Raw genomic sequence first — 22,957 nt, 5'->3', positions numbered from 1 at the left:
TGTCTCAAAACTAAACATGAAAAAAATAAAAATAAATGTTTGCCATATGGCATAAGTGTGCACACACACATTAGGTATGTGTGTATATACACAATTACATTTATGTATATATTTAACTTAACAAATATGTATTGAGGGTTCCACCATGCCACGCAGACCTGCAAAGAGCCTCTGATTAAGTTGTTGGAGTGTAACAAGCTCTTTGGCCTGCTGCATATTTCTGAGAAAAGTCAAAACTGCGCCATCTGACAAAATTTATAGGTAACACGCTTTCTAACTCGTCTAATGAATTCACAGGATCTTTTTACAAGCAGTACTAAAAAGCTGTGTGAATTTCTTCTTTCCTTTGTACTTGACTGAAATTCTGTATAGTATAGTCTAAAACTTTTCAAAATAATTTTCCCACTACCGTAATTAGTACACTTTTTCCCTTGCTCCCTACTGTTTTGAAAGTACAACTAATCCAAGCTCTTTTACTACATTTTTTTTCCTTTAATTTTGTGAGTCTGTATTATATGTGGCTATTTCCCCTTCTCAAGGGTGCAATTTCGGAATTGTGATTTGTTTTAAAATTACTAATCTAATGGTGTTAACATTTCTCCATTAATCATCTCAACATGACATCTTCTAATCTTTTTCTTTCCAAAATATTTTAGTTATTTTCTCTGGGATCATTTTCTTTATTTGACATCACAAAAGCTCCAGTAATCATTTGATAGAAAAATTTCCTTTATTCCATTAAATGCTTTAGACAGCTGCAGCTTAATTTCGCTTGCCATTTTCTGTCATTATTTTGATATATGAGAATGGTCTGATGAGGTAAATCATGGGAAAAAGCCCTGCTCTCTTCTCAGTTAATGGTAAAGTGCTATATTGGAAATGTCTTTCAAGTTTGATTAGTTTTTAGTTGTATAATTTACCCTTTCCCTTCTTTAGTGAAACAGTGGTTATTTCTATTTGCATTGTTGTTTTCTACTTTCACTGTATAGGGCTAGTTATAAACATAATGGCAGGATTACCACATGTCTGTTTTTGCCAATGACATGATGTCATAATTTGCTTTATGTTACTTCACCTTATGAAAAGGAAAAATCCAGCCATCCTGAAAGTTATTGGCCCGAGAAATCCTATTAAGCCGTACAAGGGTGTTCTAAAACAGTATCCCTGATTTGCTACTTCACTTCCTTTTATTTTTGTGGAGACTTACTGAATTTATATCAAGCCAAGCTGATGAATTCACAACATCAGTTTGGTTGTTTTCTTCAGTTTTCATCCATACCCTGGTAGATGTAGATCTTACGTGAAAATAGAACTCAAATTATACAGCTTTTAAATCTTGAGCAGATCTTACACATCTGGGAGCCAAGTATGGAAATCATGTTCCTTTGCATTAAATTTTCCATTTTCAGTGTTTGCTTCTATAGTATTATTTTTTCATTGTCTGATCATAATGTCAGGAAAGATGATGTAGTATTTGTCTTTTTTATTGGAAGGGAGAGGCAAACCATAAAGCAGTCTCTTAACTATAGAGAACAAACTGCAGTTTGCCAGAGGGGAGGTGGGTGGGGGGATAGGTTAAATAGGTGATGGGGATTATGGAGGGCACTTGTGATGAACAGTGGTGTTGTATGGAAGTGACGAATCACTGAATTCTACTCCTGATATCAATATTACACTGTAAGTTAACTAGCTGGAATTTATTTATTTATTTGTTTATTTATTGAAAAAAATTTTTTTGAGAGGGAGAGAGAGAGAGCATGAGTGAGGGAGGGACAGAGAGAGGGGGAGACAGAGGATCTGAAGCAGGCTCTGTGCTGACAGCAGAGAGCCCGTTGCGGGGGTTCGAACTTATAAACTGAACGGTGAGATCATGACCCAAGCTGAAGTTGGACCTTTAGCCAACTAAGCCACCCAGGTGCCCCAAACTAACTGAAATTCAAATAAAAACTTGAAATATGAAAAAATTAAAATAAAAGATTGAGTGATAGAAAAATAAAAGTTTTTAAATAGGACATTGTCCGGTCTGCCTGGAAGTTTCCATAATAAGCTGTTATTTAAACAAATCATGTATCTATTTCACAATAAACTTGCCCTAAAGTGATAAGCAGTTTTTAATTACGTGGTTCCAGAATACTAATTTGATGAGGTTAAAGGAGGTAGTGAATGATATCCAAAGTACAAACTAAAAATGAATTACCACTTGAAAGTAAGAATTGTGGATTTAATTTGTAAAGGTGCTAGCTCACTACATAAAAGTGCGATGCATGTTATGCCATCTTCCCTAAGTAGAATTGATTGGAAATATATATCCATTTTTCTCTTATAATTTTAGTAATGAATTGAATTGTTGTTATTGAATATATTCACTAAATATATTAGGTAGCTTTCCCCAAAGCTACTTGTGTGATATTGTCTGACAACAAAAACAAAAGGATAATTTCAGGATAATTTCAGCAAAGAACTGTATTCCTTATGGTACCGCAGTGTATGTTAATATACGAAATATTCTGAGATATTCTGTGGTACAGACAAATGTTTATCCTTAATTTCCAAAACATATTTACTCACTGGGGTTTTTTCATGCATTACCCACTTAATCGATAAAGAAATTTTGATCTCTCATCCTATTAGAACAATACTTATAGATGGGAGAATTTTTCTAGAAAGAATTTTACCTATAAATTATAGTAAAATCTCAGCTTCTCAGTATTAATGATTTTAATGGTGGTGATCTTTCTAAGAATACAGAAATTCAGCTTCTCAACTCTCTAAAAGCTTGTCATAAATATGAATATTCCAAAAGTCTGTGTAATGCTTTGCCTTGGGTTCTCAATTGTCAAACTTTGCTGACATGTTACTTGTTCCTTCACATACCCTGGTGACAAATAAAGCTTACGTTTTGGGTTGTGTTTCTGTAAGTCACTGTTGTTCCTATAGTTTATGAGTCGTGACAACAGTGTGGCTTATTTGGGAAAATGTGGAATTTATCAGCAGAAGATCTGTGTCTTAGTGATCACTTACATTATCTTGGCTTTGTTTTGTAATGCCAGGCTGAGTAGAGGCAGCTTTGAGGGGGGCAGTATTTCAGAAAAAAATATATACTAATTAGAAATAGAAAATTATTGGTGAGTTATAGAAGGGCCTTTTGTAAAGGAGGGCCCCTGCAACTTAAGGTTCAGTAGCTTCACACGAATTCCTCCTTTCCAAAGTAATTATTGCTCTACCCACGTCTAGTTTTTCCTTCCATGAAATGAAGTATATACACTCTGCATATTCCAAACACAGTCTTTGGTAGCATCATTAGCATAGCCTGAAATGAGATCCCGTATTCTTAATTCTCTACCCCTCCAAAACCCCTTCGCAACCATGTGCAATTTAAATTATGCCAATGTCTTCAAATTTTACCGGATTCTTTAGTAAAAATAAGAATTGCCCCTTCTCTTTTATCACATAGTGTGAGGGCTTTTTTTTTTTTTAAACATATTCCTTGTATGTCTGCTTTGTAATTTACTTGTATCTCTATGTTCTGTCTTCCTAGAACATAAAATCCTTAAGAATAGAGACATTAGTTTTGTTCTCACTCTGTGGAATTGACTAGATGTAGTAGTTGTTTCTTGAATTGAATTCATAAACTAAATGCCATTAGTGAGATGAGTGCACACATGAGATGAAATATCTGTCTGGTCTGACAAATGTCCATGTGGATGACACATTCATTTTTGAATCATAATTGAAGAGGAAGGCTAGTTGTTTAAAGGACACCGTCTGCTACTTCCTAGGTATGTTACCTTGCACAAGTCAGCGTTTCTACCCTCATTTGTAAATGAGGGTGACGCGTACTTATATCTTAGTTTGATTAGGTGATTAAATGAATGTATGTGAACTGTTGGTACAGAAGCTCACAGATAGCTGCTTTTGTGGTGATGATGATGATTTCCTTCAGTGCTCTTCTCTTACCCCTCTAGTTTAAAAGGTTAGGGGAATATGTGTATAATTCATTTTTTCCTCACTGTATATACCTTGAGGGCTGAACAAATGGACGAGTTTAAAAAATGTGGATACATGGTTTTGCAGATGTATAATTTGGGTCCTCTGCTCTCTTTGAATATCTTCTTTTTTTCTCCTCAGTTGCCATTCCCAGTTTGCACAATGGCTTTGCAACTTCCGTCACTTTCCTTTAGACTTCTCCTCCACCCATTCTCTCCCTTCCTCCCCGGACCCCAAAAGAAGCCCTTCTTCATAAATAAATGATACGTAATGACACATTTGTGAGTGACTATTTGCACAAACTTGAACAGGTGTTTTTACATGCATTATAACATCTGATCTTTTCACTAAAACCAATGTAGTTGTCTGCTGTAAACAGTTTTCCCAGGACTACTGATAATGCTTCTTTACTGGCTTATTATCATCATCTTCAGCTTATAGATGAGAAAATTAAGCCTCAGGAAGGTTTAGTACTTAGTGGCGAATCAGAACCCTGAAATTTAAATCCAGACTTCTTACTCTATTCTGTTCTGATTTCCAGAAAGCATCAAGTAAGAAGTCCTTTCTGCCCTTCTACATCCAAAATGATCTTTATGTCTTACCTTTGGCTTCTGAAAAAGTGGCACCACCTCTTTCTGTCAGTACTTTGCATTGATTAATCTTTGCTCTCTAATCCCTCTTTCTTCCCACACGGTTTTTCCAATCACTTATCATCTTATTTAAATAAGTCAGAGAAAAACAAATACATGATTTCACTCATATGTGGAATTTAAGAAACACAACAGATGAACATAGGAGAAGGGAAAGAAATAAAGAGAAAAACATAAATGGAGGCGAACCATAAGAGACTCTTAAATACAGAGAACAAACTGAGGGTTGCTAGGGGGTAGTGTGTGGGGGATGGTTAAATGGGTGGTGGGCATTAAGAAGGGCACTTGTTGGGATGAGCTCTGGGTGTCATATGTAAGTGTTGAATCACTGGTTTCTACTCCTGAAACCATTATTATACGACATGTTAACTAACTTGGATTTAAATAATAATAATAATAATAATAATAATATAATAATAATAATAATAATAATTAGTTACAATACAAGACAACTCTCTCAACCCTTGGCTCCTTTCACATAGCTTTAATATGTGTTCGAGTGTCATTCACCACATTACATTATGTGGAGAGATAAAATTCCTCAAAAATAATTGAAACCATTTTTAGATGAGGGTTTCCTGGTCTTTAATCAGGCTTCAGCCTTTGACAACCTAATTTCTGCTCTGACCACTGACTGTTCTAGCTGCAGTGCTCACTGACCAGCTAGTGTATGCTTCTTAGTACTTCTCTCATTTGACATGTCTCAAAATTGACATTGTTGATTTCTCCCTCATTCCTAAAACTCTCACATCACTTGAAGGAAGTGGTACCCTTTCTCTTTCCTGATCATTCATCTTCTTCTCTTGTAATCTTGCTTCTCTCCTGTGGTTCTTCCCTTTTTCTGCACACCCCTTAAATTCCTATTTCCATGGTTCTCTCCTGGCCCTTCCTCTATGTCCCTCTAAGTTGGAGTGCGCTAAAATAAATACAGACAATACAGGGGTACACTGCTCTTTTGAAAAAAAACAAAAAACATGTGGTTATATGTATGTGTGTGTGTGTGTGTGTGTGTGTGTATAAAATGATTTATAAAATCTAAATTCACTTCAAAATACTATTGAATTTATAATAGCATTCTCTTATTTTGGGTTTCCTTAGTTATTAGACTAACTGTAAGTAAACCTATTATTATCTGTGATTCTGATCACTGTAAAATTTTAAACTTTCTCTTCATATTGAAAAGCTGGAGTTTTTCATTTAGGACATGAGGTTATATATTACCTCATTCCCACCTGCTTTGCATTTATATTTCTGCCACTATGCATTCATTCTCTGTCTATTATTTTGTTTTCCCAACCTCTTCATGCCATTTGTTGCCTCATCTGAGTAACTTGTTTTCCTTCAGTCGGGAATGCTTTTGTTCTTAAAACATCTGCCTCCTTGCTTATCCAATATCCTATTTAGAACATTTAGGTAAAAGTAGCAAAACTGAGTTCACTGAAGCAAAAACAAAAATGAGGGAAAGAAGTCTGTCATAGGTTTACAGGGATGTCTCATGGCAGCAAAGTAAAAGAATAAAATTTGTCTCAGGAAGGGACTAGATCCTGTGTTTTGGTTACTTGCAGGAGCTATTTATCATTATGTACTTATATGGATCCCTAGCCCCAAATTTTGTGGTTTCTAGAGAATAGTACATGCTGCTTTGTCTTATATAAGGGAGTAATTCAACCAATGAAGCTATTATATATATACACACACACACATATATATACACACACACATTTATATTTATATAAACATATATATATATACATATATATATAATAAAAAAAAGTATTTGCATGAATCTTGGCTCTTAATTATTTGATGCCAGAATTCTAATTATGTAAGTAATCCATAATTACTTTGTCTCTATAATGGTTAGAATCAATATGCTAAGAAATAATATTAAGGTATATATGTACACTTATAGCCTCATATCCTAAGTAACTCCTTCACCCCTTAACCCATTTTCTTAGGATAATTCTCACTACTCATGGCTGGGTTGTAGTTCTCTGTGGTAACTAACTTCTAATCACACCGTTGTTATTTTCTAGTAATATGTACTAGAATTGACTCCAACTGGTATAATTGGGTGAGACTAATATGCATTATGCAAATTGTTTTCATGAAAACTTTATGGGCACTGTGGTATAAGTTAATCAGTTTCTTTTCTAACTTGTGATAATCTGACAGCAACCAAAATTTAAATTAGAATAATTTGACCACTTCCTGATTTTTGCTCTTTCTGGCAGAGAGAAGTGAATGAATTTATTGTTCCAGCCTCTGCACACTACAGAATTGGTCCCACTGCTGTGGCAGGCTCAAAAGTGTACAAGTCAAATACAGACATACATTTGAATAGAACTCACTCAAAAATGTCTATTTAAGGGGCGCCTGGGTGGCTCAGTCAGTTAAGCATCCGACATCCGCTCAGGTCATGATCTTGCAGTCCGTGAGTTCAAGCCCCGCGTCGGGCTCTGTGCTGACAGCTCAGAGCCTGGAGCCTGTTTTGGATTCTGTGTCTCCCTCTCTCTGACCCTCCCCCATTCATGCTCTGTCTCTGTCTCAAAAATAAATAAACGTTAAAAAATTAAAAAAAAATGTCTATTTAATATAGAAAATACAGCAATTTTTATACTTAAATTTTACAAATGAGTCTTTTTAAGAAGCTTTTAAGTATTTATCAGACAGAAAGCAAGGCCAATTAAAGGATTTAACTTCACTTTCCTAAATCCATAATTTCCCTGAAATTTAACTGAAATGTGGCACAACATAACTGAATAAAGATCACTATTAAGGAATATTGTCCACATGCAAATCTTTCATTATATCTTATCCCTGTTACAGCTTATATACATACATACATATACATACACATGCACGCACACACACACGTATATATATATATATATATATATACATATATATTTATATTCATACATATATACACACGTACATATGAATATATGTGTCTGTGTGTGTGCATAATATTTTGTCTTTGGTCAGATTTGAGTGTAAATTCCAAGATAAATGAATATCAGTTTTAAATATTAGATGGAAACTGTTATTTCCTACTGAAAATATCTGAAATAGCTATTCATTATTGCTGATTCCAAAGGATAATTTCTTTTCCTAATAACCCAAATAAGAGAAAAATAAGCCATCTCATTTTTGATAATGTTTGGTAAGTAAAAAAAAAATAGTGTTTTTTTATAGGAGGCTACATTGTAATAGTGGTTTAAGAGAGTTTCAGAATTTCATCTTCTTCGAAAGTGTTATTCTTTGCAATAACCTGCAAAGCATGCTGACTAATAATGCTTTCCTCCCAACAGAAAATCCAATCAGATTTGACAAGTCATGAGATCAGTTTAGAAGAAATGAAGAAACATTACCAGGGAAAGGAGACTGCCCAAAGGGTGCTGTCCCAAATCGATGTGGCCCAGGTACATATTATTGCATAAACTAAGGAAATGGTTTTAGTTGGGTATTAAAACATACTCTGTATTAGACAGTTTGATTATTAGCAAAATTAGGATTGAGGGCATTATTTGAAAACTATAATATGATTTGTAAATAATACAGATTTGGGGGGGTTTCCATTTTAAAGATAAAATTAATAACTTACACTTTATTTAGTACCACGTTAAGAACAACTACTGAATTTAAATATATGTATTGTTTCTGCTGGAAAGGTAGAAAAGAATTGCTTTAGTTTTGTTTTTTTTTTTAACTTTTTTTTATCTTTAGGGATAAAGAAAAATCTATTAACAAAAGTATGGCTGCCTGTTGTTTGGAATGTGAAACTATAGGGATGCTTTGTCTTTGTCTTTCCAGAAAAAGTTGCAAGATGTTTCCTTGAAGTTTCGATTATTCCAGAAGCCAGCCAATTTTGAGCAGCGTCTACAGGAAAGTAAGATGATTTTAGATGAAGTGAAGATGCATTTGCCTGCGTTGGAAACAAAGAGCGTGGAACAGGAAGTAGTACAGTCACAGTTAAATCATTGTGTGGTAGGTATTTCTGGTGACTTTCCTTATTAAGAAGTATGTGAGGACCCTCCTTTATAACAGAAGATTGTTTCCAGATAATTATGATAATTATACAATGTTATTTTAAGATTAACAACAAACATTAGCGCATGTGTATTGAGAGACGAGAACACTTACTGAAATGGTACCCTTTTAATACATCCTCTGTAGGTGTCTTTTTGGAATCCAGAATTCTCTAAGGACTGTGTAGAATATAAGAGGAAATACCCTTTATTTATTTTTTTAAGTTTATTTATTTATTTTGAAAGAGAGAGACAGAGAGCAGGGGAGAGGCAGAAAGGGAAAGAGAGAGAGAATCCTAAGCAGGCTCCACATTGACAGTGCAGAGCCCGATTTGGGGCTTGAACCCACAAACCATGAGATCATGACCTAACCTGAAACCAGGAGTCGGTTGCTTAACCAGCTGAGCCAGCGAGGTGTCCCATTTAATTTTTGTAGTACTTTGAATATATATTTTAAATGTAAATTCTGAAAAGAATTTTAGATGTCTGGAAACAGCAACAACAGCAACAACTACAATAATGAAACCGTTCCAGAAATGAATACCAAGTAAGCTAAGTGATTTATACAAGTTGTCCCTAATTCTCAAGGCCACTGATTAATGAGATAATTTAATTTTTTTTAACGTTTATTTATTTTTGAGACAGGGAGAGACAGAGCATGAACAGGGGAGGGTCAGAGAGAGGGAGACACAGAATCTGAAGCAGGCTCCAGGCTCTGAGCTGTCAGCACAGAGCCCGACGTGGGGCTCGAACCCACAAACTACGAGATCATGACCTGAGCCGAAGTCAGATGCTTAACCGGCTGAGCCACCCAGGCGCCCCTAATGAGCATTAATTTAAAGACAACACAGCTGGTGAAGGGCAAGAGGAAGATTCCAATCCAGGCACTGTTACTCCAAATCCTAGTATATTTCCATTACATATCAGTGCTGGATATATACTGAAGTCCCACCACACCTCAAAGACAGAGTCAAGAGGCATGGAAGGCACATGATTAGCCTGTAGCATAAATCTTCAGAGGATTTGGGGATTTTGAGCTGTGTCCCTTACTGCAATTATTGGAAATTCGCCATGTCTGATGACTTCTCTGAAAACTTAAGGCTGAATTACAAAGGCATCTCCTAGAGTAATACAACTGTTATTATAACTCTGTGTACTTTGGGCAGTGGGGTAGAAGTTCACATAAAACAAAAGCACTGAATGTTATTAACATTGAAGATGAAAACAAATTTATCTCGTTAGTACTTTGTGTTTTTAGTATTACTTCTGCATTGACTCCCTAACATAAACTTAAAAGAAACATTTTAGATGCATTTCAGTCATATTATTTTGAGTGGGAAAGTATCCTTTAACAAAAATTTTATAATCTATGTATTTCTTTGTGAAAAAGTCTGAAAAATTTTGTATGCAGTGACATTTCTTCATAATAAAGGCTGCATTTTAGTGGCATCATGATTATAAATGTTCCTGCCCCCCCAAATAAAATTTGAATATAACAGTATGTAACTATTAGCTGGTGTTAGATGAGCAAACATTAGGGATTTCTAGGATGATATCACCTATTAAATTTTGCATAAATTATTAAAAGCAGAATGACTCAACTATACTATCATCATGGTTAAATATATCCGCAAAGGGAGAGTTGTTCCCTTCCATGAATAGGTCTCTAATAGTACTTTGTAAAACTTGTCTGCTGGTAAGTATGAGGTGGAAACAATGTTCCCTGCACCCAGCTGTGACTGCCCTGAGGGTACCCTGAAACAGCTTCAAGTACTTGCTCAATTTGTGTCTAGTTCTGGTTTAAAGTCAGGAGCAATTCAAGTAGTCCTTCCATAAGGATACCTTTTTTTTTTTCTTTTTTCTTTTAAAAAAGTACTTAAGATGCCTCATTGCAGGGGTGCCTGGGTGGCTCAGTCGGTTAAGCATTCGACTTCGGCTCAGGTCATGATCTCACACTCCATGAGTTCGAGCCCCGTGTCAGGCTCTATGCAGACAGTCCAGAGGCCTGGAGCCTGCTTCACATTCTGTGTCTCCCTCTCTCTCTGCCCCTCCCCTGCTCATGCTCTCTTTCTGTCTCAAAAATAAATAAAAACATTTAAAAAATATGCCTCATTGGCTATACTGTAATCATTGCCTTTGCCTTCAAGAAATTTTTGTTGAGTTAACAAAAAAGTCTTCCCAGCATGAGCACAAAGAAATATAAGGGAAGTTTCCCTCCCTTGGTGATAAATATTTTTTCTGCATACTGAATGACATGATTTTAACGGCTAGCAGTACTTTGAACTTTCAACATAAATTTAAATCACTGAGGTTTTTTTTTTTTTTTATGTTTAAAGAGTAAATCATTTGCATATATTTCTGATTTCAAAATTCACAGAATTGATTCCCTCTGTACAGTTAATGGTTGAATGTTTCTACATACCGAGATTTTATCATTTCTAGGTTAGAAATAAAATGAAGTAAAAAAATCATCTGGAAACTCAGAACCCAAAATTATTAATAAATGAATATTAACACAAAACAACCATCAAATAAGGGATTAAGATGGAAATAGATTATGTATTAGCTTTAATTAATATTTGCTTAACCTTTACAAAATGTATTGTTGTGGGCATTGATTTTAAACTGAAAAGAGAAAATAAACCAAGTTGGAATTCCCAAGAAAAAGCAGCTACCTACTAGTAACTTTGTTTCTTAGTAACAATAAAACATGTAGTTGTTCACACTTACCACTGAACATGTGAAAGCAACAATGTATCATGTAAACCATTATATATGCCGGTCTTCACATATACACCTGTGCCTATGTGTATGCTTTCATGCCTCCATACATACACATTATCTTTCCAGGAAAATAGCTGTCAGGTGAAGTTGTGATGTTTGTTTCGTAAGTCTGAAAGCAGTATACTTTCCTGAAGTAATACATTTGTTCTTTATGGTTGTGATGTCCATGTGAGTTTTTAAATTATATTTTTGTATCTGTTTGTATTCAATTGATCAGCCCCATTTAGAAAAGACATTTACATAATGTAATTGGCATATTTAAAATTGCCTGCCTTCCTTGTCTATGATTTAACTAATAGATGTTGAAATTGTGATCTGGAAATTTAGGTGTTTCATGCCCACTGAAATGTGTGAGAACAACAGTGAATGTGTCTCTAGTGAATCCAATACTGTCTGGTGTATTGGGCTCTCAATAAATACCTGGTGAAAGAGTCAAGGAATTTTTCCAAACTCCCAGCTACTATTTTATAACTAAAACATTTAAAATGGAAAGCATTTAGCTTTTAGAAATAATCTTGATCAACTTGGTTTGTAAAAGTAAATGTATACATGAGGTACACTTACTTTAGTAAGAATAACTACAGAATCTGCATGTCTGTATGTCTATATATAATTGCAAATAGAAATATTAAATCAACAGAAAATGCCGAGGCTACATATTGATCACAGCTGCAAAATGCTACTACATTAAAACTGTAAACATGGAATGAAAATGAAAGTGACCTCCACCTCTATTTCTTTTTTATTAATCATGACAGTATAAGTTGGACACTATTGCTTATTATTTTGTTTTATGTTTTAACTTAGAACTTGTATAAAAGTCTGAGTGAAGTGAAGTCTGAAGTGGAAATGGTGATAAAAACTGGACGTCAGATTGTACAGAAGAAACAGACAGAAAACCCTAAAGAACTTGATGAAAGAGTCACGGCTTTGAAATTACATTATAATGAGCTGGGAGCAAAGGTGAGTGCGCCTTGGAACCAGAAACACTGGCTATTTACCACTTTCCTTGTAAATTGCAAAACAAAAAGTAGTAATGATGCACAATTAATGTCTTAGAAAGTTAATCATTTTCTCTCAATAGATAGGTACATACACACATTTATGCATACAGATAGAGATAGATATAGTCCCACGTGTAGTTCTTGTTAAGAAACAATAATTAATCCATAAGGATCTTCTTTCCCAGTCTACATTAAAAAACATGTACAGCTCAAAGAGATTTTTATTGGCCCATCGTATGGTTTTAAAAAGGTTTCTTTCCTCTAAACTCGCCCTCTTTTCATTGTATAAATTTGCTTGTGATGACTTAAAGGCTGGAGCCTTTTATAAACTAATGCACTTACGTGTATTTAGCTACAATGGAGTTGACACATTCCACATAGACCACATTAGGTGTAATAGAGCTGTCACGTTCCATAGAAATTATTTCCCTGTGTGGCAAGTCTTGCATGATCCACCACATTTGGCTAATAAGGTAGCATGGATATCCACTGAAGTCCTATTGCTCTCTGATTATTTGTGTATTTTTGTCCTGATAGTGTTCAGTGCCCAATTCCATGTCACCGTTAAAGATGTTTATATTTCTCTATCCGCTTTCCCAAACAGTGGAATGATGAGGATCGTTACCCCACTTCCCTCAAATCAAACATTCTCTATCTATGCTCTATAGATTTAGAAGTTTTATGGCTGAAAATAATGATAGTAATCATAAAAAATAGTCATAATGGCATGGCTTGTCACCTTCAAGGACTGACCTAGCCTTTTCCGTGCTCTTATTTCATATTACTCTAAACTTTGTAAAAAAATTTTTGGTGCTCAGCTAAGGTTTAACATACTGACACAGTAACACAATAATCATTTCTGTCTTTAAAAAAGTTGTGATATCTTAATATATTATATGGTATTTTAGAGAATAAGAATATTTTATTAACATCGTGTTTGTTTGCTTAAACTTATGCAAATAAAGTTGTCCATTTTTGGCATTTAGGGCTATTTATGAATAAGTACAAATTTAAGTACTTCAGGTGAGGACCTTTAAATTAGGAGCATTTGCGGACGGTTTCATTTTCCTGACACTTCGTGTGATAAAACAAATAGAGTAAAATAAGGGCCAAAGCAGAAAAAAATAAAAATGCATACATTTTAATTTCCTTCTGAATAAAAGAGGTTTACTGGGATCGATGGGGAGAACAGAGTACATTTTTACGTCCCACGTTCTCCACTTTATTAAACATAACAACATCGGTGAGAAACCTATTACTTCATTTTAGGCACAAATATAAATGTGTGTCCACATCTGAGAAGTATCCCTACAGACACAAATTTCTACTATTTCACCCTGTAAGTAGATGGAAGGTTATGTTTTAAAAGTACTAATTGCAAATTACTTTTTCCCAAAAGAAGGTAAATTTTATATTAAAATGGAACTCTGGAAACTATTCACATTAGTTGGCAATCTTTGTTTTTAGATTTTAAAAACTTGCTAATTTATATGTCACATGTTTGAAAGGGAGCTCACTGTCATGCTATGGCAAAATGTTTTCCTTCTCAATTGATCAAAAAGTAGGGAACACTGATACATAATAAATAGGAAAACATGGTGATAAACTTGAAATAAAATACATTTCAAGTGCTTGTGTAAGTCCACCAAGGTACCTCTGGATTAAGGCTCCAAGCTCGGAGCTGTCAGCACAGAGCCCAACACAGGGCTTGAACTCACAAAATGAACCGTTAGATCATGACCCAAGCCAAAGTCAGATGCTTAACTGACTAAGCCACCCAGGCGCCTCTATCCTTCTGGACAAGTTTATCATTGTGCTAAAGATAACCACAGAGGGGAAGGTAGTATCTGTAGTTAGCATCTCATCTAGGGTTTATAGATTTTTACAGATGCCAGTCGTTCCGTATTTAGCATTAATTGAATCATCTCTAATATTAGTCATAAAGCTACACGTTGTTAATTTCTGGAAAGCTATTCTCTTTACTCAAGAGTCTCTAATTTGACCTATGTGACTTTGCACTAAAACAATCTATTAATAGATTTTTTTTATTGAAAACTATATCTTGTGAAAAGGTCGTTTCTTTGTGCTTTCAAATATGAATGTTGTCTGCTCCCCTTCCCTTCCCTTCCCTTCCCTTCCCTTCCCTTCCCTTTCCGTTGCTTTTGCCTTGAAGAATTTCCCAAAATCTTTGCCTTTGCAAGAGTAAATTTTACATAAAATAGTACCTGAATGTAAAACAGTAAAAATGATGTTTGAAGACTATTAGTGACCCAAGTTACTTATTATTAAGTGAATGAGTCTCATGAAGACGTAAAGTACTATTTCACCTTGAAAATATATATTTGAAAGTTTATGTTTATTTTAACCATTTGGCACTTAGTGAGGTCATTAAAGCAAAATGAAATACTAAGAAATCATACTTTAATAGCATGATAGAATACAGTAAAAAGGCAGGGCAAAAATTTATTTTTGAAATAAAATTTAGAATCAGTAACAATAAAAAGAATATATATAAATATTGTTACAAAAATGTGGTAAGTCATGTATTCCTTCTCCAAGAAAAAAAGTCTTAATTTAAATTGTTGAAGTACCTTCAACAACAGTGGTTCTATTTGATAAAATCAAACAAAACAAAGCCTATTTTAATAGATTATTATTCTTGTGTAAAAAAAAACCTTCTATTTTAATCATCTTCAGAACGTATATAGTTGTACTTGCCTGACTTCAATGTACGCTCCTTTTTTATTAGCTCAGGCTGCCATAACAAAATACCATAGATCCAACAATTGTGGAGGCTGGGGAGTTCAAGATCAAGGTGCCAGCTTAGGAAGACACTCTTCCTGGTTTGCATAAGCCACATCCTTATTGTGACCTCGCAAGGTGGAGAAGTGAGGAGAGGGAGTGGAAGGGTGGGAGAACAGGGAGTGGGAGGAAAGAGAGATCTTTCTTCCTCTTCTAGTAAGACCACAGTCATATCAGATTAGGGTCTCACCATTATGATCTCTTTTAACCCTTATCACTTCTTAAAGATCCTATATCCAAATGCAGTCACAGTGGGGTTTTGGGCTGCAGTGTCTTAATTCAGAGTGGAGGGGATGCAATTCAGCCCATAGCACTTTTCTTACAGAATATATTTTTATCTGTTTATTATCATCAACTTAGCTTCATTGTTCAGTGAAGAGAAATTGAGGACTTGCTTGGGTAGCTTCTCTATGCTTTGATTTTTATGGCAATATACTTAAATAGCAATAGGCCAATCAACCTAAAATACTCATGCTCACGTCATCAGTGCTCCTATCAGCCTCACTTACATTTATCCAGGAAACGACTGCTGAGGCATTCTACTGCAGGTGGCACTCTTTTAAATGTATCCCTTTTCCACACACGTACACACAAAAGTGTAAAACTCAATTTTCCTTAAGATGGCAGTGTCTCCTGTTTTATTAAAACCCATTTAGCTGGATATAAACAAAATAGAGTAAATAAAAATCAATAATGCATTAGCTCTGGGAAGATAGAATTTCTTTGAAATATCAAATCTAAGATTCCTTTTCTACCACTAGTGCATAGAAAAAAAACAACTATGCACAGAAACACACTGTAAGGTATATTTTTTTTTCTCCCACACAGAAATAAAATCCTCACAGTCCAAGGGGCTGATGCTTTTACTTCCCTGAAGGGGGAAATCTGTAAAAGAAAAAAAAATTGAATTTGCAGCCTCAGCAACTAAACATTTTTTTTTAATGTGCATACACCTCTGCTAAAGAAACTAAAACATTTTGTTGAGTGTTTGGAATCCATATCAAAGTTTCAGTGTGTTTATTTTGATTGTAGCATTTTGAATTCTTTAAAGGTATCGTCACTTTGGCATTTTTCATGCTTACGGCTGGATTATTATGTATTCATATGTGTTGATGTATGCATATGTGTGTGTGTTTGTGTATAGATAGATGGATTGATCAACAGATCAAGAAGAGATTCTGGGCTTTTTGTTCAACCCACCAACCCTAAACACTTACAGATTGTAGGCATATCTGGAGAGGTTGTGGAATGGTACGCATTTGTTCATTCTCCATGTGAGAATGTGGAAGAATTTGATTTTGGGGGGCGGGGTTTAGTTCTAAACATTGAAAACTGGGACACAAAATCAGGTTATGATTTTCTTTGTTAATAGGGATAAAAATTTTGTTTCGGAATTAAATCATTTACCCCCCTTGGATGGCAAAAAATATTTAAGGGGGAAGTGACTTACTCTTTGTGTTGTTTTTCTGGAAAAGTAAGGCACTTTATAGATACGATGACAATACAATTGACCATTTTAAGCATTACAGAAATAATTTTACTGCCTGAGAGAAGCCATATTGTTTCTTTCTCCATTTTGATTCCTTACTAGCAAACCTCATTTGTCTACAGAGGATTGTAAACTTTGCCATCCATTTGGTAGGTGATTGAAGATTTTTTTAAAGCAGTGTGTTATATCTTTAGTTTGACTTACATCATTCAATATATTTAAAAAATTTGACCATAAATTATTTTTATTTATATTGAAGAAAATGATTATAGATTTTTTTTCCCGACCTGATATAGGACAGAGTCTTTTGGAGAAAGGATCTCATCTTCCCCAGACTGTGTCTATTCACCATTAATAGAATATCTGGTTTTTCTAAAATATTACTTTTGAAAAGTAAGAAAAAGGGTATTTTTAAATGACAAAACTATTAAAGTTCCTATTACATGAGTATAACTAAACCTAAATTGAAAAAGTAAACCAAGTTACATTTTATTATCATTCTTGTCAGGTGACGGAAAGAAAGCAACAGTTGGAAAAATGCTTGAAATTGTCCCGTAAGATGCGAAAGGAAATGAATGCCCTGACAGAATGGCTGGCAGCTACAGATATGGAATTGACGAAGAGATCAGCAGTTGAAGGAATGCCTAGTAATTTGGATTCTGAAGTTGCCTGGGGAAAGGTAAAGCCTGTATCACTGAAGGTTATTTTTAACACACAAAGAAACACACAGCAATGTGAATTTGCAAGACACTATTAATGTGCAACAGTAGTTGAATTACAAATATTATCTTGCTTCACTTGTCCTTTCCTTAAAATTTCATCAGTAGTTTAACTCTGTATTTCTGAATCATGATAAAACCGGTGGGCAGCTGTAGCCAGAATCTCCCCAGAGCTTGTTTAGAATTAGGTAGGTTATGAATCAGTCCTTAAAAATACATGCATCGTTTGTCAGACAGTGAATCCAGAGAGGAGATTCTCTGTTCCCTAGCTTGCCCAAGATTGCTTAGAGGGACTCCACAACCATGATGAGAGCAAGGAGGCACAGACTGTGGACAGTTGGGCTGGACAGGTCTTGAAAGATCAGCAGATTGCTGATGTCACAATTAAAAACAAAGTCTCGAGGGGTCTGTGCAGCTGCTATGATGTCCATCACCAAAGGGCACAGGGTTTCCTTTAATCTTCAGCTGGTACATACTTGCTGTTTCTCTTGACAGCTAGTCAGACATTATTGCCCCCTAAAATTTAAGGTCAAGGTACTCATAGCTTCATTTTTGTTTCAGTTGATTCATTACCGGATTACTTGAAAAGCTGTTGATATAAAGGAAACAGTCAATATCAATAATGTGTTTTCATCTTAAACTTTGCTGAGCCATTAGGCATTTAGAAAAAAAAATCACAGCACACTCTACCCCCTTGATTTTTTTTTAAATTAACGAACACTTGCTGTATCAGTGAGATGTTCAAGAAATCTGTGCTTTATTTTTGATTCAGCAGGCTATTTGGATTATCCAAACTTGGGAAATTGTAATTGCATTAAGTAAAACTTACAATCCTACAATAAGACCAAAACTGAAGACTGATTTTCTTTTATGTAAATTCAGGGGACAAGTATGGATAAAATGTTGTTACATAAATAGTTTTCAAGTAAAGAGTAGGGAATGATTTCTTTTTCTTCCCACTCAGAATAGATTTATTGGTGGAGATATTGGGTTGCATTTATTAGGTCAGGATCATATATGTTGTGAGATGATTACAGTAGCAAGTTCACAGGGGACAAGGAAAAAATTACAGTGGCCTTATTTTTTTCCCTTATTACCCACACAAGTATTATATTTTTGTGTGATACGTTAGTTCGAGCCAATGGCAATCATATACTTAGATGCAGGCTGGGTGGCTCTGAGAAATAAGTGAAAAATGGCATGGCTCCCAAAAGTTAGAGGTTTGTTTCTGTCTCATGTAAGGTAGATAGTTCTGGATAGGGGAAGTAGTTTTGTTCCAGGAAATTCTCCTAAGGTAGATCGCTTCCATTTCATTGTTCTGCAGTCTTCTGGGTGTTTGTATTCTCATGGTATAACTCGCTCACCACCACACTTCGCTCCCAGCCCATAAAAGGAAGGGAAAAAAGGAAGTGGAGGGAAACCAACTCCCTCTTAAAGCTCTGTTGTAAAAGCTCCATGCATCATTTTGCCCATATTTTTATTTGCCAGATGTTAGTCACCTGATCATATTTAGCTTCCAGGGAGGCTGGCAAAAGATAGTTCCTAACTGGGTGGCCATTGTGTCCTGCTTGAATGATGAGTAGAGTTTGTTTGTGAAAAAAGAGAATACGTTCTGGGGGACACATAGCAGTTTGGGCCCCAGCAGTATCAGCCCTGCACTTTTTATCATAAGATACAGGCAGAGGGAGACCTGCATCATCTGTTTCTCTTTATAAAAACCCATGCCCTGTCGATGGCAGTTTCTACCATAAGTACTCATACACAAACAAAACAAGGCCCAGAAAATGCTTATGATCTACTAGAGTATGAAATACAGTAAAACATGCAAGGGCAAAGTGGTAGCGTATGTAGAGGATTCCTGAAAATAATCCAGGCTTTATTCTCACTTACCCTCCCCTTACAATTCTGGACAATATCTTCAAGTGTTCATATCCCCATTGTAATGGGTATATTAGTTTGCTAAGTCTCCTGTAAGAAAGTACCACAAATGTGTGGCTTAAACAGCAGAAATTTATTTTGTCACTGTTTTGGAGGCTGGAAGTCTGAGGTCAAGGTGGTGGCAGGGTTTTGGTTCGTTTGGAGGCCTCTCTCCTTGGCTCATAAATAGCTATCTTCTCATGTCTTCGTATGATCTTCCCTTTGTACATCCCTGGGTCCAAATATCTCTTCTTCTAAGGACACCAGCCATATTGGATTAAGACCCACCCTAGTGACATTATTTTACTTAATTGCCTCTCTAACCTTTCTGTCTCCCAATTTGGTCACATTCGAAAGTCTTGGGGTTAGGGCTTCATCATATGAATGTCCAGAGGACACATTTCAGCTCCTAACAATGGGGTAGCTTTATAAATATAATTTGGAATGCTACTATAATGGTACACAAAAGAATAGAATTAGAAATGAAGGGGATTTAAAAAATTCTGACTACAATTTACAAGTGACTGAGATGAAACTATGGAAGTGTGCCACACAAGAACTCTGAATTCCACGGTCTCTGTAAGGTCACTGAGTACATCACCTAAGGAGATGTTTGCATTAGCTTCACCATAAAATCAGTTAAAAAAAAAAAAACATACTATTATATAATTAGCTTGGCAAAAGTTTCTAGATTATCCTTGTCATATTAGAGGGCTTGAAGGATCTGGAGATGTGTCAAGTTATTGAGTCCATCTGGAAATTACTTTCCATGAAACCAAGGAGTAATACTAATTTGAGATCCAATAGGAAAAAAGTATAGAAAACTGGCATTTGTTTTCTTTTGTGGTAATTTATCACTCTCTCTGGATATTTTGAAACACTAAGCTGCTAATGATATGCTCTAAGACCCCTTAGTGGTCAAATGAAAGTATGCACATTTGGATCCAGATTACATACTTTGTTTAATATACTCATCTGGAAGGTGCCTACAGCTTTTTCAAAAGTCACAACCATATAATAAAAGCATGTGACCTACACATCTAAAGCAGCCACACTGATGATAATTTTTTAAAATGAAAACAATCTCATACACAAAACCTCGTGATTCCCTAGTACATTCTTATTTCCCATGCTTTCTTGGTAGGTGGAGAACTTGACTCAAACTGTTAGTCTTGTCTGCAATTTCAAAGGGTAAATGTCAGTTTTTTTTTGAAAAGAAATTGAGGGGCGCCTGGGTGGCGCAGTCGGTTGAGCGTCCGACTTCAGCCAGGTCACGATCTCGCGGTCCGTGAGTTCGAGCCCCGCGTCGGGCTCTGGGCTGATGGCTCAGACCCTGGAGCCTGTTTCCGATTCTGTGTCTCCCTCTCTCTCTGCCCCTCCCCCGTTCATGCTCTGTCTCTTTCTGTCCCAAAAATAAATAAACGTTGAAAAAAAAATTAAAAAAAAAAAAGAAAAGAAATTGAGTATTCATTTAAATGCAATACATTGAATGTATTTGCCTATCATTCCAAGTATTTTTGACTTGGAGAAAATTTTAATATGTAGAGTCAATTTATTTTTAAACTGTTTCATTTATTTCTACTGAATTTCTTTCAGTTCTGTTGATCTAAGAACATTATATTTATTTATATTTATAAATATTTGAATGCCTATATAAAAACATTCTTATGTATCAAATTTAGTTACTAGTGAAGCACTTATTTGACCTTCAGTTTATTCAAACAGAACATACTTTCGAATATATTGCCTACTAGTAAACCTTTTGAGTGTTACTTCTACTCTATTCTAATTATACTTATTTATTATATATCTCATTCCAGAAAAAAAATATTTAGAATGGCTCAAAGAGATACACATGATTCACCTGGTCAAGCACAAATAAATTAGAAAACTAAAGAAAGGGAAAATTAGAGAAGGAAAATGATGGAAACGTTGCACAGAAATATGCCCACAATAGTGCTCGCTTCGGCAGCACATATACTAAAATTAGAATATGCCCACAATATTCCATGGAGAGTGTAATAGGCAGAGGAGGGTAAAGCCTCAAAATTTGGCACCAAGCTTCCCACTGGGCAAAATAAGTAAACAGACTTTTTTTTAATTTATTGTGCTAAGAACGCTTAACATGCGATCTAGCCACTTAACATTTTTTAAGTGTACGATACTTACGGAAGGAAACTTATTTATGAATTTCAAAAGTGTTCAAATTATTAAAACTATCATTAAAATATTTTTAATTTACTAGTGAGAGCTTTTTTCCTAAAATTTAGCTAGGGAAGAAAAATTAGAGTCATGTATGAGATAGCACCTTTATTAATATTCTTATAAAAAAACCTAATAAAAAGGTTTGTGTAGCCATTTTTCTATCAGCGTGCTTCAATGCAGAAACAATGCCATGAGCCTGATTCCGGACTTTCCATGTCTTCTTCCTTAACAAGTATCCGGAGTTTGGCACCGCAAGATCATTTTGATAGGCCAATGATGTTGTTAAAGTGAACAATCGAAAATAGATTCTCTCATTTTAGTTTCACTCCTGCTCACAATCCTTTTGTCACATGTTCAAAGCCATAGATGTTAGAACACATAGGTCTTCCTAAAGATAGTGCTATATGACACATTTCCAGGTCTTTAAAAGTAGCATGTACTTGGGAAAAGACTATAAACCTGAGAATATCTGAGGTATCCCAGATCAGATTTTCCAGTCTCGAGGAGAGAAAGAATGAGGAAAACTGTGCTGTCAACTCTCACCATATGACTACACTTCCAGCTTGCAGGTAGAGGGGAGAAGATGAATACATTGAAAATGTATTCCAAAGTTATAAAGGTAAAAGAAAACAGTTTAAATTCAAATAACAGGAAGCAGACATTTTAAAATAATAACAGAAATGAGATAAAAGTTTAATAATGGGAATTGAAAAGTTACACTGTTAATGCTAATTTGAACTTTCTAAAGCTCAGTCGCCCTTTCCCTGTATTTTTAAATTCAAACTGTCTACCTCTATTAGAGTGATGATAAAGAGAGAGAAATTAATATTAATATTTTGAAAGGGGAGATCATTCCTAGCTGCATGGTCTGGAGAACAGAGATGCCTTAGGGGAACTGTAACAGTAATGTTGGTGACCATCTCATGATCAGACCTATTCCCCATTCATACTTTTTTTTTTTTTTGGTGTTTATTTATTTTTGAGAAAGAGAGAAGAGAGACAGAAACACACCACGAGCAGGGGAGGACAGAGAAGGAGACACAGACTCTGAAGCAGGCTCCATGCTCTGAGCTGTCAGCCCGGAGCCCAACGTGGGGGTCGAAATCATGAGCCATGAGATCCTGACGTGAGCCAAAGTCGGGTGCTTAATGGACTGAGCCACCCAGGCAGCCTGCCCCTTCATACCTTTCTAATCTCTGTTGAGAGAGAGTGCCAGGTTGAGATCACAAACACTGATGTCTATAGAGTAGACACGGAAAGAGTGGAAGGAAATGGTAAGGCAAACTAGAAGTGATTACCAGCAGCTGGGGAGTGTACTAGCACGACACAGGATTCCTGAGCTGTCATGACAGTTTCTACTTCCTTGGAC

At 35.5% G+C, this 22,957-nt stretch overlaps 1 protein-coding gene across 1 annotated transcript in view; it reads left to right on the top strand.

Annotated features, from left to right (window-relative positions):
• The window catches only part of DMD (dystrophin), a 2,039,083-nt gene that overhangs the window by 788,786 nt on the left and 1,227,340 nt on the right, over positions 1-22,957 (top strand). The window contains exons 31-34 of the mRNA XM_040468816.1: positions 7,952-8,062; positions 8,454-8,627; positions 12,260-12,415; positions 17,256-17,426. Of these exons, the coding sequence (XP_040324750.1) occupies positions 7,952-8,062; positions 8,454-8,627; positions 12,260-12,415; positions 17,256-17,426 (612 nt within the window). The remainder of the gene's footprint in view (positions 1-7,951; positions 8,063-8,453; positions 8,628-12,259; positions 12,416-17,255; positions 17,427-22,957) is intronic.

This window comes from Herpailurus yagouaroundi, unplaced genomic scaffold (genome assembly GCF_014898765.1).
Source record: "Herpailurus yagouaroundi ecotype Mexico unplaced genomic scaffold, PumYag 67793, whole genome shotgun sequence".
Taxonomy (NCBI): domain Eukaryota; kingdom Metazoa; phylum Chordata; class Mammalia; order Carnivora; family Felidae; genus Herpailurus; species Herpailurus yagouaroundi.
Note: the sequence above shows the minus strand (reverse complement) of the source record. Positions and strands in the feature narration are given on the sequence as shown.